This window comes from Sinohyriopsis cumingii, chromosome 1, assembly GCF_028554795.1.
Source record: "Sinohyriopsis cumingii isolate HCF-2022 chromosome 1, ASM2855479v2, whole genome shotgun sequence".
In the NCBI taxonomy this organism is placed as follows: domain Eukaryota; kingdom Metazoa; phylum Mollusca; class Bivalvia; order Unionida; family Unionidae; genus Sinohyriopsis; species Sinohyriopsis cumingii.
This window is the reverse complement of record NC_142961.1, coordinates 7,170,266-7,189,139: the sequence shown is the minus strand read 5'-3', so window position 1 is coordinate 7,189,139 and position 18,874 is coordinate 7,170,266. Positions and strand designations below refer to the sequence as shown.

At 38.9% G+C, this 18,874-nt stretch overlaps 1 protein-coding gene across 6 annotated transcripts in view; it reads left to right on the top strand.

Moving 5' to 3' along the window:
* Positions 1-16,993, top strand: part of LOC149806372 (oncostatin-M-specific receptor subunit beta-like) — a 177,963-nt gene extending 160,970 nt beyond the window's left edge. For all 6 annotated transcript variants that reach the window (XM_089952304.1, XM_089952262.1, XM_089952286.1 and 3 more), the window contains 2 exons: positions 2,416-2,628; positions 15,478-16,993. In XM_089952304.1, the coding sequence (XP_089808430.1) occupies positions 2,416-2,628; positions 15,478-16,002 (738 nt within the window). In that variant the 3' untranslated portion in view covers positions 16,003-16,993. The remainder of the gene's footprint in view (positions 1-2,415; positions 2,629-15,477) is intronic.
* The last annotated feature ends 1,881 nt before the right edge of the window (positions 16,994-18,874 follow it).

Genomic DNA, 18,874 nt, shown 5'->3' with positions numbered 1-18,874 from the left:
TTACTGCCTATCAATGTACAGTGTTGAGTGCCAGTATAGTCAGGATACTTACTGCCTATCAATGTACAGTGCCAATTGCCAGTATGGTCAGGGTACTTGCTGCCTATCAATATATGGTGCTGATTGCAGTATGGTCAGGGTACTTACTGCCTATCAGTGTATAGTGTCGATTGCCAGTATGGTCAGGTTACTTACTGCCTATCAATGTACATTGCTGATTGCCAGTATGGTCAGGGTACTTGCTGCCTATCAATGTATGGTGCCGATTGCCAGTATGGTCAGGGTACTTACTGCCTATCAATGTACAGTGCTGATTACCAGTATGGTCAGGGTACTTGCTGCCTATCAATGTATGGTGCTGATTGCCAGTATAGTCAGGGTACTTTCTGCCTATCAATGTACAGTGCTGATTGCCAGCATGGTCAGGGTACTTGCTGCCTATCAATGTATGGTGCTGATTGCCAGTATAGTCAGGGTACTTACTGCCTATCAATGTACAGTGCTGATTGCCAGCATGGTCAGGGTACTTGCTGCCTATCAATGTATGGTGCTGATTGCCGGTATGGTCAGGTTACTTACTGCCTATCAATGTATGGTACTGATTGCCAGTATGGTCTGCATACTTACTGCCTATCAATGTACAGTGCTGATTGGCAGTATGGTCAGGGTACTTGCTGCCTATCAATGTATGGTGCTGATTGCCAACATGGTCAGGGTACTTGCAGCCTATCAATGTACAGTGCTGATTGCCAGTATGGTCAGGGTACTTGCTGCCTATCAATGTACAGTGCTGATTGCCAGTATGGTCAGGGCACTTACTGCCTATCAATGTATTGTGCTGATTGCCAGTATAGTCAGGGTACTTACTGCCTATCAATGTACAGTGCTGATTGCCAGTATGATCAGGGTACTTGCTGCCTATCAATGTATGGTGCTGATTGGCAGTATGGTCAGGGTACTTACTGCCTATCAATGTATTGTGCTGATTGCCAGTATGGTCAGGGTACTTACTGCCTATCAATGTATGGTGCCGATTGCCAGTATGGTCAGGATACTTACTGCCTATCAATGTACAGTGTTGATTACCAGTGTGGTCAGGGTACTTGCAGCCTATCAATGTATGGTGCTTATTGCCAGTATGGTCAGGGTACTTACAGCCTATCAATGTACAGTGCCGATTGCCAGTATGGTCAGGGTACTTACTGCCTATCAATGTACAGTGCCGACTGCCAGTATGGTCAGGGTACTTACTGCCTATCAATGTATGGTGCCGATTGCCAGTATGGTCAGGATACTTACTGCCTATCAATGTACAGTGCTTATTACCAGTGTGGTCAGGGTACTTGCAGCCTATCAATGTATGGTACTTATTGCCAGTATCATCATGGTACTTACAGCCGATCAATGTACAGTGCCGATTGCCAGTATGGTCAGGGTACTTGCTGCCTATCAATGTATGGTGCTGATTGCCAGTATGGTCAGGGTACATACTGCCTATCAATGTACAGTGCTGATTGCCAGTGTGGTCAGGGTACTTGCTGCCTATCAATGTATGGTGCTGATTGGCAGCATGGTCAGGGTACTTACAGCCTATCAATGTACAGTGCCGACTGCCAGTATGGTCAGGGTACTTGCTGCCTATCAATGTATGGTGCTGATTGCCAGTATAGTCAGGGTACTTACTGCCTATCAGTGTAAGGAGCTGGCTGCCTGTGAAGGCATTTTAAGCACAGTAAAAGTCTCTTCTGAGGGCATCTTCTTGGCAAGAGAAGGACATTTACTGTGCACTCCTGTTGCATTTAACATAATATTTATACTGCAATTGAAGAAAAGATATAGGGTTGTGATGGAAGGATGTCTGCAAGTCCAAAATGCACAGGTAGAATATTAACAGAGAATATTAAAGCTCTGGAAATCCAAGATATGGCAGCTGCCCAGGAGGGCAAAGCAAATTGGCCTGCCTTACAAAAAATGGGATAGGGGCACTAATGTTTACTACCATTAAGAAAAATTATGTAATCATTCACCAAGGATCAATCAGTAGTCCTTGTGTGAGATAAGAAGATGCAGTTTGAGGATACATGAAATGGTGGAATTATCAGTGTCACAGAGCTAACACCTGTGATTGGACTATGTAACAGTAAACTTCATATATAGTGAAAACAGATAAAGCAACAAACTCCATATAATGATTATGTTTTCATTCCTGGGAAGCTGCGACTTTATTTAATTTCATAGTGTCATATAACAATATCAGTATACAATGGGCTAATGGTTTTTAGATCTCCAAGACTTCATTATGGGTGAAGTTTGCTATATATTATGGTAGACTCTTCTTATTATAACTTTTATTTCTTTGCATTATATTCATAGTTGTTGAGGGTTTTATTGACAATTCCTTTTCCATTTATTCAGCGACAACTCAGTAAGGATAGTGGGTTTGCAGAACAGCACAGAAATGAAAATTATTCAGAAGAAGATGAGGTGGGAAAGGAGAAAGAGAAAGAACAAAAAACCAAGAGAGTTACTTTGAAACAAGACTATATAACAGTTCAAGACCTTGATCTTTTTAATGGATCAAGCCCAATACCTGTGCCAGAGACCACTGTGGGATTTGTGGAGCTAAAGGTATATCTTCTATTAATGGCAATGTTTAAAAATAGTAGGGTGGAAGTTAAAGTTATCCTGAACCTATTGTCGACACATTAGGCTGGAGCTTATACAGCTTTCCATGATTTAAGTGACTAAAGTGCATGACTCCCTCTTGCTGTGATAACAGTCCATTGCAAATTAATATTTATCCATCTGCCTCAAAGCAAGTGCATTTCTATTTCCAGTTTTGAGAAATAGAACAAGCAAGGCTTAGTGCCTAATGTATAATGGCATATCAGCAATGCCAGGATGGGATTAAAACACATGACCCTCAGGGTCAAATTCATGATTTTTACTTTAGGAATTCAGCTGGGATAATTCTGCTTCAAATGGTTAATTTTATGATTTTTCGCTATACTGACCAGATGAGCTTATGGGATGGTATTTCATCCTTTGTCTGTCCATTAGCAAAAGTTTGTTTTCACAATTTATCCTAAACTGCTTAAGAAATTGTCATGAAACTTTACACACACATTCATCCCATAGTCTAGCTGGTCCTAAGTGAAAATGTTGCTGATTTGATGTCTATATGGCCACCACAAGCCATCATAAAAATCTTGTATTGCTACTTCTCCAGAACAGAAATTAATATTGACATGGAGTTTTCACTAGAAGACGTTTTATGATGTCTAGTTGGTACCAAATGAAAATGGTGACAATCTGTTCTAACATGCCCCCACAGAAGATATCTAAAACTTATTTAATTACTACTCCTCTAGAATGGATGGTAATGCTGACATGGGGGTTTTCACTAAAAGACTGACTTTTGATATCTAGTTGATTGCCAATGAAAATGGTACAAATCTGACATCCAATATGCCAGCCATCTTGAAAATTATGTTATCACTAATCATCCTGAATGAAATTCCAATTGACATGGAGTTTTCACCATGAGACTACTTATGATATCTATAGAGATGGTCCTAATTGGAAATGGTGCTACTTATACATCCAATATGGCTGCCATATTGAATAATTTTGTCACTACTACTTCTCCTGAATGGATGGTCATATCAATATGGCTTTTTTTTTCATTAAAAGACTTGTGAGCTTAAGATAGCCATAAATGAAATGTTTCTGCTTAGACATCCAGTATGACCACCACACGAGTCATGTTATAAATCTTGTGATTTTAAGATGGTCATAAATGAAATGTTGCTGCTTAGACATCCAGTATGGCCACCACAGGAGTCATGTTATAAATCTTGTGATCATTATTTTTCCTGAATGAATGATTATATCAGCATGGGGTTTTTACTGAAAGACTTCTTATGATGTGTTGTTGTTGTTGTAAATCTGACTTAAAAATATATCAGCCACGATAGCCATCTTGAAGTTTGTATTATTGCTACTTCTAGCTGGCCAGTCATCTCAACATTGTGGTTTAACCAGAAGACTTAATATGATATCTAGTTGGTCTGAATAGAAAAAATGCACATATAATATCCAATATGGCCACCATAGCAGCCATCATGAAAATCTTGTAATTGTTACTCCTCCAAAAAAGGTCATATCAGTATTGGATTTTCAACAGAAGACTTCCTATGATGTCTTGTTCATCCTAGATTATAATGGTGCTTATTTGGTGTATTGGAAATATTATCACTACACCTCTTAAATGGAGAGTCATTTTGATATTGGGTTTTCATCAGAAGTGTTCTTATGGCATCTAGCTGGTTCTAAACAGTGGTGTGGTGCTGTGGAAATGTGTGATAACAGCAATCCCTTACCTTTTTTTTTGCGCATTCCCTTACATTATTTGCACTCGCTATTGGCCCCCTCCCCACATCTGAGTAGCATGCATTCCCTCATTTCTTTACTGCATTCTCTCACTTCTTTTTATAGCACTAGACCACTGACCCTAAATGAAATTAAATAATTCAAACTGAGCCTCAATATGGCCACGATTGTGTGGCCACGTTGCATCTGCCACTGACCCACTTATCTTGGGTAAAAGGTGCCTACTGCTGGGATAGCTACATCAGAAAATTAGAAAATATTATTGAGTGTGGAATTCTGGTGCTTTTTTGACATACCTACATGATGTACCTCAAATTAGCCCTAATCTTCAATTTAATCCTACCAATTCTCATGGGTTTTGTTAAAGCATTTATATCTTAATACCCTTTATTTGTCTATCTGTCTCTCTGTCAGTGTTCCAGTCTGTCCATTACCACTTCTGCTGCTTGGAAATTGATGGAACTTTTATACTGGCCCTAGGGTCACTATGAATGGGAAGGGTGCCGTTCATGTCTCCCTGCCTTTGGTTTCCTGGGAGGGGTCAAAGGTCAGATATATGATCATTATAGTTACAATGACATTTTTAAATGTTTTCTGATCAAACTTCATATATATCATCATAGCAGCAAAACATTTCATGTTCCAGGTTTTCTTTTATGACCCCTGGGTCACTCACAGATATCCTGTTATGACTCCTGGTCACTGTTGGGGGCTGGAGGACTGCTGTTTGGAATATGCAGTAAACAGCATGGGGATCTGCAGTTGCAATCTGTTGCACTTGTTCATGTTTCATTTTATCATCGACACATAAAACTTTTACCCATGTCTATGTAGCAGCAAGTATAAATTACATAACTGCCTAGTCACACTGTTGCGCATGAGAAACATAACTGTAAACTGCAAAACACACTGACACAATCATGATTCCATGACACTATCAGTGTGATCGTATTTGTAAATTAGTAGGATAAGCCAATGATTATGTTGGATACTTTAATTGTACCCTAATAATAATATGAATAACAGTGATTAGTTGGTAAATTAATAATGAGTTCACCTGACCCACCACCATGACTGCTAGCTCTTGTGCATTGAGGAATTGCATGTCTTGTAATTTTTTGTTTTTAATTCCACTCCCTTCTTTTGATTTGATGCAAATACATAATTAATGTGACAATACAAAACAGGTCTACTTTTAATTGACTGTAGCAAGACAAAAACACGTTGACAAAGATCAAAACGCAGCTGACACTTAATTAGTTTCTCAGAGAAATGCTAATAGACATAGCTCTGATGGTAGATTGACACTTTTCATGTTGGAATACAGAACAGCATATTGCATTTATGAGGATTACACTGAAATCAAATAAAAAATAGAACTAAAACATGAATTTTAATTGACAAAACTAATTTACCTGGCATTTATTTCTTAAAGTGCTGCCACAAGTAATTGTAACTATTTTCACTGATCAAAATTTCATCAAATATTAATATTTATAGTGTACTGTGTGATGTTTTCTTATAAGAAAAATTTAACAAAATATATGACTTTTAATTAAAAGTTGCAAATCTTATGATGCTAATTTAAATTTCCAGCTACTGTTATGTATATTTAATTTGTATTGTGCATTGGCTGTTGTCTGTCATTATATCTTATGTATATTTAATTTGTGTTGTGTGATTGACTTTTATCCATAACTGAGTGTAAGAGTTGGCCCTGCATGTCTAATATCATGTATGATAAACATGCTTACTAAGTTTGAGTTCTGGATACAGCTTTAATTCTGACCTTAGAATTTTCTAGAAAAGAATTGTTTACAATTTGATGGAAATTTCCAAAAACTCTCTCACTTTGACTGATGTGTATATCCGCTGTATAAATGTGCATAGCCTCACCAGTGACTGATAAATCTGCTTGTAAACAGAGCACTATTACTCCCAGTGACTGATATATCCGCTTGCCTTTTATGCTTCCTATACCCTAGTAACGGATAGATCCGCTCTGTATGTTTATGTTACAACTGGTCTTATTGGTCAATATATGGAAGTTAAAGGACATTCAGCCAATCAAAATAGAGTTAACAAATGATTGTTCTTACCAAATCTGGGGTTGTTTTTAAAATTTATAAACATGTTTGTTAATACATGCATTTGTAGTTGACAGTGGAAACAATGGCGTTAGCTTACGATAGTGATTCAGATTCTGAATTTTCAGGTTTTTCTGAGGACAAATTTGACAACATTGAATTAAGAAACATTGGTAGTGACATTGATCTATCTTCTTTGTCAAGTCTGTCAGATATTGAAACAGAATCCGATGATGAAGATGGTAAAGTGTGGACAAGAGAGCCACGTGCCCTGAAAGTCACCGAGTTTACGGAAAGCGTCGGTTCAACTTTCATTTTGGATGAGGGGAAAAAAGAAATTGATTTTTTCTTTAATTTTTTTCCCTAGCAATGATCAAAAGAAAACGAATAGATATGCGGCAAGATGTATTGAAGAAAAGCCCGATTCACTCTGGCAACCCATGACAATAGACGAAATGCTGGCCTTTCTAGGAATACATTTGATTATGTCAATCCTGGCACTTCCAGAATATAACCTAGCTTGGTGATCAACATGGCCCTTCCAGATAATAAGTATTCCCACAATTATGACCAGAGTATGTTTTGAAAAGTTTTCAAAGTATTTTCATGCAAATGACACCAAGCAGAATCCTCTAAGACGCCAGCCCGGACATGACAAGTTGTGTCACAAAAGACCAGTTTTAGACTAAATTTCCAAAATATGTCTTGAAAATTACACTGGTCATAAAGAGCAGAGTGTGGATGAAGGGATAATAGCATATAAAGGTAGATTATCCTTCAAGCAATAGTTGCCTGTGAAGCCAACCAAGTTTGGAATAAAGCTTTGGGAACGGGCAGACCCACACAATGGTTATGTGCATGAGTTTCAGGTGTACACAGGAAGAGAAGAGAGCCAAGCTGGACACACAAGAAGAGGGCCTTGGTGCACATGTGGTAACTGATCTGATGGCAAAAATATGTGGGAAATCGCATGTAGTTTACATAGACAATTTTTCTCCAGTCCAACACTCTTTGAATCACTCAGGAAAGAAAAAATGTATTGCCTCGGTACAGTGCGAGCAATTAGAAAGGGAATGCCAGAGGAAATAAAATCTGCCAAATTAAAGAACAGAGGCGACAGTGTCCTGATGACAAAAGGAAGCCTATGTGCTATAGCTTGGAGAACAAAACAATTGTCCATTATCTATCAACAAGTTGCAATCCAAGCAAGAGCAAAATAGTGCGTAGGAGAAAAAAAATGGAACCTACCAGGAAGTGCCAGCTCCGATTGTCTCAGAAATTATAACAAATATATGTTTGGGGTTGACCTGGCAGACCAGAAAAGGATGCAGTACTCTACCTGCCGCAAAGCTACCAAATGGTGGAAATATCTGTTTTGGTTCTGCTTTGATGTTGCATTAGTAAATGCATTAATAACTATGCAGGAGTCTCCCAACCACAAACTTGTCACCAAAAAGAATAAAGAAATCCGACGGAGACAACTTGATTTTACAATTGCACTTGCGCAGCAGATGATAAGGACATTTCGAGGATCGAGAAAGAGAAAGGTCATATCTGCAATTGATAACTGTGGAAATGCATATTGGCCCATACAAGCAGAGAAACCAGGGTGATGCAAAATGTGTACCAAAGAAAAAGGCTGCATGAGGTGTCCATCATGTGCAAACAGTGTAATATCTGTCTATGCATAAAACATAACTGTTTCTCTAGATACCATGAGGAACTACTTAAGAAATAGTAGAACACAGTGACTAGGCAACAATTTTAGTAATTACATGTATATATTTGATAAAAACTTTGTATAAAAGACTCATAGATAAATTTTAGTGTTTACAAACAGTGTTTTGTGTTATATTCCTGGATTTTATATCATTCATGTGGATGTCAGCAGGATAAAATAATCAAACAGATATGAGGTTGTTATAGCTTTTATATATGCATGGTATTAGTCTGTAAATCAGTTTATTATACAAAAAATAACTAACACAATTAGCCCATATCCCCACATCATCAGCTAAAAAGTTATGATTTGGCTGCAGCAGCATTAGGCTCTGGTAGTCAGCCCACAAATCAGCTGCAGTAGTGATCCCAGCAGCTAGGCATAGCAGTGAGCCACTACAGTAGCACTAGAAGTTAAAGAGTTAAGATCACAAATAGGGATTTTATATAATATGAAATTATTTATACCTTAGAATTGTCTGAAAATGAACTTTTGACTCTCATCCTGTTTCTCAAATTGTGTCTTAGGTTTTTATATTAAGGTTGATTATTTTAGAATTACACATTCCTACATCTGAAGTAGAATCAGTTTCATTGCTGTGTTTGGGTTTAATTTGAAAGGATTTCTTTATACTGGAATTGCAAAGTGCTCAATACTTTTTGGACTGAATCACTAATTTGGAATTACTGTGGATTAATTCAAGGACATTTTGGATTATATCATTGTGATACATTGAGACTACTGGTACATCAACACATTCAAAATTTGACTTCATTCGGAACACCACTGGAATTCATTCAGAATACTCTATACGTTTGGACCTGTGATAGAACTTTTACGGCTGTTTGGGACCTAATTCACACTAATGTAAACTTTTTTTAAATTTTCACTTTACATTCAAGGGAAATAAATCATCTGATCAGCATATGGTACATAATGACAATCTATCTTGTAAGTTAGTAGACCAAGAAGTTGTTCTCCACCTTTTTTATTTGTTTGACTGGCAGTCCATCTTGTAAGTTTGGAGCTTGAATTTCATCAGCATATGGTATGTGGTGGCAATCCCTTTTTTAATTATAGGGCTTGAATTTCAAGAGCATGTGGTACATACTGGCAATCTATTTTGTAAGTATGGAGCTGGAATTTCATTGGCTTATGGAACATTATTGGCAATCCATTTTGTAAGTAGGATGCTTGAATTTGAAGAGCATATAGTACATACTGGGAATAAATTTTGTAAGTAAGGGTCTTGAATTTCATTGGCATATGGTACATATTGGCAATCCATTTTGTAAGTAGGGGCTTGAATTTCAAGAGCATATGGTACATACTGGCAGTATATGTTTTAATTATGGATTTCTTGAACAACATATAGTACATACTGGCAATAAATTGTGAAAGTAGGAGGCTTGAATTTCAAGAGCATATGGTACATATATAATTCCATTTTGTAAGTAGGTTTGAATTTCATCAGCATATGGTACATACTGGCAATCAATATTGTAATTAGGGTGCTTGAATTTCACCAGCATATGGTACATAATCCATTTTGTAATTAGGGTGCTTGAATTTCATCAGCATATGGTACATTATCCATTTTGTAATTAGGGTGCTTGAATTTCATCAGCATATGGTACATTATCCATTTTGTAATTAGGGTGCTTGAATTTCACCAGCATATGGTACATTATCCATTTTGTAATTAGGGTGCTTGAATTTCACCAGCATATGGTACATTATCCATTTTGTAATTAGGGTGCTTGAATTTCACCAGCATATGGTACATTATCCATTTTGTAATTAGGGTGCTTGAATTTCATCAGCATATGGTACATTATCCATTTTGTAATTAGGGTGCTTGAATTTCATCAGCATTTGATACTAAATTGTTTTTTCTTTGTTCCTGTTTGAACAATCTGCCTCAGAATGTGTAATACTCAAAGCAAACAAAACATGCAGGGGTGGGGTGGGGGATTGGGAGGAGGGGTGGAGAACAGGCATGAAGCTGCCGACAGAAGAATGTGTGCAACTGGGTAAGACATGTACCCTCTTGTGTTGAGTCATTGAAAATTTATTTAAGTAAATGTCACAAAAAGTGCCTGTTTTATTTTTCACATGGACAAGGTTGCTTTTGTAAACTAAGTGCACTGCAAACTCCACACTGGATAGCAGTTTCTATCCAAGCAAAGAATGGTACTGGCCTAAAAATTTTACACATAATGTTTATATCAGGACACAAAAATGAGTCCTCAGTCACAAGTCTCTTAATAGAGACTTTACAACTAAAGAGGAAGAGGATACAAGTCAAATCATCTTTCATAATTTCCACTTTGCAAGAAAATCCAAATTCATCAGCAAGTAATCAGCTTGTCCCAACTTTCTGTTCCTGTGGTTACATCAAATTTCATTTTTTGACAACACAGGAAGTCAACAAACATTCAATATAAGCTTCAACATAATTATATGTAAGGTTTAGCAAGCAACTCAGCATGTACATTCAACAAGTGCAGTTTTAACTTCAACTCAAAATAAATGATGAAAACTAATCACATAAGAAATGGTAATGCTGTACAAACTCAAGTCACATAATGCTGCCTGTACAAACCCAAGTCACATATTGCTGCCTGTACAAACCCAAGTTACATAATGATGCCTGTACAAACCCAAGTCACATAATGATGCATGTACAAACCCAAGTTACATAATGATGTTTGTAGAAAGCCAATTTCAGAGTACGTATCCACCAACACTCAAGTCAAATCTTCGAGTCCTCATGTATGTCTAAAAGAACATTACACCTAAATTACTTTGAATTTCGAGTTTCCACGCAGGGTACATATGTCCAGTCAAAATATAAAGAACATGCTATGAACATTCAAAACCGAAGGTTTCCTATTATTGGCTGAGGTACTCTTTTTGATGTTACCTTAGTTACTACACTCAAGGTATTCAGAGTATAAAGAGCTATGTACCAAACACCTCATACCATTATCAGTACACTGAATGAAGATTCAAAAAATGATACTAAGTATAAAAAAAGAAACAAAATGAAAAAGAATGCTATTTTGGTATAATAGTTGCAAAATCACACAGTTGTTGTTGTTGTTGTAGGGTTTAACGCCATTTTTCATTACACGATAGGCTATACATGGCAGACATAATAAATGGTAGAGCAAGAACCTGGGAAAACCCCTGAAAGAATCACCAACCCACAAGAAGCTACTGGCAAGCTTTCTCACATACCCACATTGACCAAATCCGAGACTCGAACCAATGCAGACAGAGGTGAAATGGTAGTGATCCATGACAGCGAATGTTTTAGACCCCTTGGGGCCCCAAAATTACACAGTAAAAAAGGCCCAAAGGTCATGACCTTTAAGGAAAGAGCTAAAATGCTATTAATGTATTCATAATATGACATGTAAAACTAAAATTAAAATTTCACATTATTAAAGAGTGATTCAGGCAATACTCAAAAAGTAAGACATAATTATAAGAACTGATTGTACTGTTTTGTTGTTTCTTAGTCTAAGATGTCAGGCATGTCACTTAGGGATTTATGAAAATGTCATTAGTGACATGCCCAACTTAATATACCAATGAAAGAACAAAAAAGTTACATTCATTTCTTACATGTTTTGCCATTGATACAACAGATGTGATAAAGCCCTTGGCACAACTTAAATAGTTTATGACAGAACATTTATAAGTATACCTGCCATGTGACCAATGGTTCACAAGACAAGTTATGTATTTGCATTCATTCAATCAATCAATCAATCAATCCTCTCTGCTCTGTCTGGTGCTTGAGGCGAGAGCAAGGGAGCACCATTTTGGTCTGTCAGCTGCTGTTATGGGGGCGGTCTGCAGGGTGAGGCATCTGGTCTTGAGTTCTCGCTCCACAGTTCGGTGCCAGGTCTCTTTGGGTCTGCCACGGTTCCTTTTCCCCTGTGGAGTCCATCTCAGTTCCACCCTTGGTATTGAGTCAGGGGGCATTCTGCAGACATGGCCGAGCCATCTCTATCGACGAGTTGCAATGGTCTCAGTGATGGTGCTTGTGCCCGCTCTGTGCCGGAGTTCCTCGTTCGAGATCATGTTTGGCCAGAAGATCCTCATCATTTGTTGCAGGCATTTGGTCTGGAAGACTTTGAGCTTGTGTTCTATGTTAGCAGTGGTCTTCCAACACTCTAACCTGTACAAAAGGATGCTCAGAACATTGCTCTTGAAGATACGGATCTTCGTGTGGGCGCTGAGGTTTGTTGTCCTCCAGATGGGCTCTTCAGCGTTGCGAAGGCCTGGTTAGCCTTGCTGATTCTTGTGGTGACTTCCCTTGTGCAATCTCCATCCATGGCGACCTTGCTGCCCAGGTACGTGAATTCGTCTACTTCTTGCAGAGGCTGGTCGTTGATGGTAATTGGGTTGCCCACTCTAGTGTTCTTCCTCAAGACTTGTGTCTTCCCTATGTTGACTCGAAGACCTGTGGTGCTTGCTGTCTGTACCAACTGTTGTGTCTTCTGTTGGATATCCTGGTGTCTGCTTGCCAGCAAGCCGATGTCGTTGTCATAATGCAGGTCATCCAGCATTGAGGTCAGCATCCACTGTATTCCTTGCCTCCTGCCCTCTGTGGTGCAGCGCATGATCCAGTCAATGGCCAGTGAGAAGAGGATCGGCGAGAGAATGCATCCTTGCTTCACTCCGGTTTTGACCTTGAATGGTTCAGTGAGTAGGTTGTTGTAGATGACTCTGCACTTAAAGTTGTCCTACAGGGATCTGATGACACTGACAAGTTTCTGGGGGGATGCCGTAGTGTCGTAGGATCTTCCACAGAGAGGCTCGGTGCAGGCTGTCGACGGCCTTCTCAAAGTCCACAAAGACCACATAAAGGGATCCATTCCACTCATGGGACTGCTCAAGGATCTGTCTCAGAGCAAAGATGTGGTCGATGCAGGATTTGCCCTTCCTAAAGCCTGCCTGTTCCTGGCGTATGATGTTGTGATGCGTTGGAGAATGATGCGACTGAAAATCTTACTGGAGATGGATAGTAAGGTGATTCCTCGTCAGTTGTTGCAGTTCCCCAGATCTCCTTTCTTGGGAAGTTTGACGATGATTCCTGTTTTCCAGTCATTCTGTGCTTCTTCACTATCCCAGATCTTTTGGAGACTCTGGCAAAGAAACTGTGGTGTCTTTGTGCATTCTGCCTTCAGCATCTCGGGACATACTCCATCATCGCCAGGTGCCTTCCCATTCTTCAGCTTGTGGATGGCCTGCTTGACCTCCTCAACAGTGATGTCATCGCAGTTGATGTCAAAGTCCTCCTCTGCTTCAGGAATGTCAGCAAGTACTGGTGGGTCTGGGCGATTCAGTATGGACTCAAAGTGTTGCTTCCATCTCTTCAGCTTCTCCTCCTCCACTGTGACATGAGTTCCATCTTCATCTCTCACTGGAAGGTCGTGGTGCTGGCCGTAGTCGCCCTTCAGCTTCTTGGTGTTCTGGTACACCATCTTCATGTCTTTCTGCTCTGCTGTTGCCTCCACCTCCTTTGCCAGTCTCTCTGTGTATTCTCTCCTGTCTCTCCTTGCTGATTTCTTAACCTCCTTGCCTTTTCCTCTATATGCCTTCGAAATTATCTCTTTCAGTCTTGGTGACTTGGAGTCCAAAAGTCTCTTCTTAATGTCTTCTCTCGTCTATGCGAGTCCACATCTCTCCTGATATCCACTGTCTTCTTACTATTCCTATAACCTAAAACTACTTCTCCTGCTTCCTTCATTACTCTGTTGAAATTGTTTATGGTCAGCGCTGTCTCATCTTCTAGAACACTAAACCTATTCCTTAGGGCCAGCCTAAACTCTTCCTTCACTTTTGGATCTTTCAGATTGGCCACATCGAAGTGCTGATTCCTGGAGACCCCTATCCTAACTTTCCTAAGCTTCAAAGTCACCTTGGCCACCAGAAGACTATGGTTGCTACCGATGTTAGCGTGCCGCATCACTCGCACGTCCTGCAGGGAGTGTTTCCATTGGCTGTTGATGATGATGTGGTCGATCTGGTTCTGAGTTCTGCCACCTGGTGATGTCCATGTGAGCTTGTGGATGTCCTTGTGGTCGAACAGGGTCCCTCCTATGACCAAGTCATTCTCTTCACAAAAGTTGACCAGTCTTTCCCCGTTGTCGGTCATCACACCTACTCCATGGCGCCACATGGTCCTCTCTCTGTCTTTATTGTCGCAGCCGACCCAAGCGTTGAAGTCGCCAAGTAGCAACAGCACATCATGTCAAGGGATGTCCTCTAAAATGGCTTGAAGAGCGTTGTAGAAGGTGTCTTTGTCCTCTTCTTCCGCGTCGTCTATTGGTGCATATGCCACAACAACAGACAGCTTGGCGTACTTGGAGTTCATCCTGACGTACAGCAGGCGCTCGTTCACTGGCTTCCACTGTAGAACGGTATTGGTCTTGTTCTTGCTGATAATGACGGCGACCCCCTCCCGGTGGTCATTGTCCGAACCAGATGATGACTTCTCCAGAGTTCAACTTCTGCTTGCTGGCACCAGTCCATTGTGCTTCTGTTACACCCATGAGGGTCAAGTTGTAGTGATTCAACTCGCTCACTGCTTGTGCCAGTTTTCCAGTCTGGTTGAGCGTTCGCACGTTCCAGCATCCAACTCTGATCCATGCTTTTGGCATCAGGAGTTCTTCTATTGGGATGGGGACGTCCTTGCGGTTTTTTTCTCCATCCATCATAGAGCCAGTTGCCTGGTGTGCTTCACTCCCAGTGCTGGTTGTCGTTTGTACCCTTGTTGTCGTTTCTGTAGCAAGAGTTGTTTTAACGGGGTGGGGTTGCTAGCCCCATGCCCAACCCTCCTCCTTTTCAGCCGGGCTTGGGACCATCCTTGGTGGAGTTCTGTATTCATTCACTTTGGAAATAATGAGATATTATGATATATATAACAATTCTGTAAATTGATCTCACACCTGTAATAAAGCAGATTACCCATGATCTGTAAGTCTGTATTATAAAACAGTTACATAAGGGTTGGAATGCATTTCCAGGTAAAATACCTGTTATGTGATGGGAGACTGTAACAGACATTTATGATGATAATAAGGGCAATGATGATGATGGTGATGGCAATGAATTTACAAAACTGATAGTGTTAATACCCTCTTAGAAAAATAGACAGAAAAGAGTGTACCAGACTTGGTTGATCCAAACTTATCCCACAGTGCAGTCATTTATCAAAGCATTATTAATATTAATATTATTATTATTATTATTATTCAGATCCAAAGTCCTCAGCTATGGGAGATCCCTGAATCCATGAAGAAAGATGCTGATAATGTGGGTGATTTGGAACATGTATTAGAAGGACACACAGGAACTGAATCAGATTTGACCCTAGCCATCAACATTGATGTTAGGTGTAATTTTGAGCCATCACTACCAGACAGTCAACATCCAGTAACAGAAGTCATTAATAACATCCAAGGTGTCATAAATCATAAACTGTCAGCAGTACCAACTGTCAGTGACTATGTGCAAAGTATGGTCAATGTTAAGTCATCTCCAGATAGAAGCAAGCCAAATGAACAAGGACAGCTTGAAGCAGTTGATTGTATCCCAGGTGTCTCACAGCATCAGTCAACACTGGCAGATTGCATTGCTCAGAGCCAACCAGATGTCAATAATTATGTCAGTAGTGTCACAAGTCCAGAACCAGTAAAAGTAGCTAGCAATAGCATAGGTCACTCAAGTGACAGTAATTGCATTACTGGTATCAAATCTCCACCAACAGTGTCAGAAGGTTAATCAGTTGTCAATAATTACGTCGCTAGTGTCTCTCAGTGTTAGCAAATGTTAGCAGACAGAAGTACCAAGGGTCAGCTAGCTGTCAGTGGGTATGTCAGTAATGTCATAAATTCTTTTCCACTGTCAGGTAATAGCAATAGTAAGAATGAACTTTCTGTTCTTGGCTTCTCTCCCCAATGGCACAAGTCCCCAGCTAGTGTCAGTCATTTGTCAGTGGTTATGTCACTAGTGTCATCAGTCCTCATCAACCACCACCTAACAACAAACCTCTGCTTTAGTCAGCTGTCAATTGTCATGTGTTTAGTACACAGTCTATGTCAGCACACAGCAACAACCACAGTCAAGTATCTCTTAGCAATTATGTCCACAATGCCATGAATGAAGAACCAGCAGAATTAAATGACGAATATCAGGCAATACAAGATAGGTATATACATGACACCATAATTATGCAGCAAGTCTCTATGGTTGTCAATCCCCATGACCAGACACCTGTTAGCAATTATAAACAAACCCAAGGCCAGCCAGCTCTTTTGGATTGTGTTAATAGTGCCTTCAGCTAGCAGTCAGTAATTAAATCAGTATTGTCATTAAACCTAAACCATTACCAATGTTAGACAACCTAGCAAGGTGTCAGCCAAATATCAGTAAAGAAGTCAGTATGTCATTAAACCTAAACCATTATCACTGTAGTTAGACATTACCCACCAAGGTGCCACCCAAATATCAGTAAAGAAGTCAGTATGTCATTAAACCTAAACCATTATCAGTATAGTTAGACAACCTACCAAGGCGCCATCTAGATATCAGTAATTAAGTCAGTATGTCATTCAACCTCAGCCATTACCAGTGATGTTTGACAACCAACCAAGATGCCAGTCAGATATCAGTACTTAAGTTAGTCAGTGTTGTCTAACACCTTCAACACCATGGGCCAGATGGACCAAACATTTCAAGTTTGTGGGATATATATATATATATATATATATATATATATATATATATATATATATATATATATATATATATATATATATATATATATATATCAATTATACTGCTAGTATCGAACTGACTTTTTGTATGGAAGCAAGTCAAATTTGGCCGATGGGCCTGTAGTTCGACCTCTGCCTCCTAAACAATTACCAGTGTTGTTAGAAAACCTATACTTATATCATTCAGATATCAGACAAGTTCAGCAATGAGTGAGATCCATGCATAATGAGGTGATCTCGCATCAGTTTGATGGAGATTGTTACCCTTCTGGAAGCCATATTTCCGATCCGATTTTACCAGTCTTGAATCCAGATTTCTGATCGTTTTTAAAAAGCTTGGAACATATATATGCTTACATCATCAGGAGTGAACATAAATCCACGTATATAAGGATGTGATCTTACAGTTAATCGATGGAGTTTATTACTGCTTTGAAAGTCATATTAGTGACCCAGTTTTTATCAAACTTGCAATATATGTTTATATGACCAAGATCGAAGACTATTTTGAAAATGAGTGAGATCCATGCATATTTGTAAGGTGACCTTGCATGTGATGTACTTAAATTGTTTCCTTTCTTCAAGATCTAAGTGTTATTCAGAACAAATCACAATGGATCCAAATTTCAAAGCAATTCTGGTCAATTGATTTGATGATGTCTTGTTCACCACTTCATTTGATATCAACACTTCTGTCAGGGTTCACCTCAGACACTAAGGCTCACTGAGTTATATAACTTGACGTGTAGGTACGCCATAAAGAGTACTGCACCTTTCACTTATCAAAGCTAGGTATCTTCATTTATTTTGATATTACATCCACTGATGTTCAATAACCTTTCAGAAATGCTTGCTTGCAGTCATGCAGCTTTTGTTCTCGAATTGTCATAAAGAGTACTTAACCCATTTGTGAAAACTATGTTAAAGCGACCTTTATTTTACGCTTCAGTTGTCTACATCAACCTTTGCCTTTTAAGTCAGTGTCTAAGATCCTATTGCTTAAAGAGCCATATTAACTTGGTTTGTAGATGCCTATTAGAAAATATTTCAACTTCAGTCTTAACAAGGTGATTATGGCCTTTATTTCATTTTCCAGGCACTTTTGTTCACCTCTGTTTCTCAGACACCATTGCTTGCATTCATGTCACTTGATAGATAGATGAATCATGAAGAATTTTATAATTTTAGTATAAACTAGATCATTGTGACCTCTGTTTCATGCTCCATTGATAATGTGCAGGACACTTATTCTTGTGCTATTGTATTTGGAGTAATATAATGATACATAATGAGTATTATACCATTCTGACAATTAATAAAGCCTTGTAATCTGTCCATACTACTGACATTGGTTGGGTTCTTGCTTTGACTATCGAGTGAAATTTGATAGAAGGATACACAGTTCCCATTATAAGTTTCATGGTAGGCAAGTCTATGTGGTCACAAGCTAAATATAAAAATGTATACAATGTTTTGCTTGGTTTTGGGTTGTACATCACAGCAGCACTGGTAGTTTATTTAGTGTAGTTAATAGCATTATCTACATGGTGTGTTAAAGACTCAGCATAAGGTGTGGTAGGGTCAGCAAGTACTCTGCAAAGTTAAAGCACTTCTTATATTGCTTCATATTAATTAAAAGAAAAATATTCTTTATCAGAAAAAATCATTGATGGTGCAAAAGTAACACTGAGAAGTAATTGGTAATATCAGAATACTATGGTTTTGTACAAGGCACATTTTTCACTAAAAATATATTACAAAATTGGATAAATAAAACTGGATATGTTAAGATTTATTAAGGAGTAGAGCTTGTTTTTTAATGAAAATTATTGTTATACTCAAGTAGTGCAAATTTCTTATGGTGATACTTTTTAAGT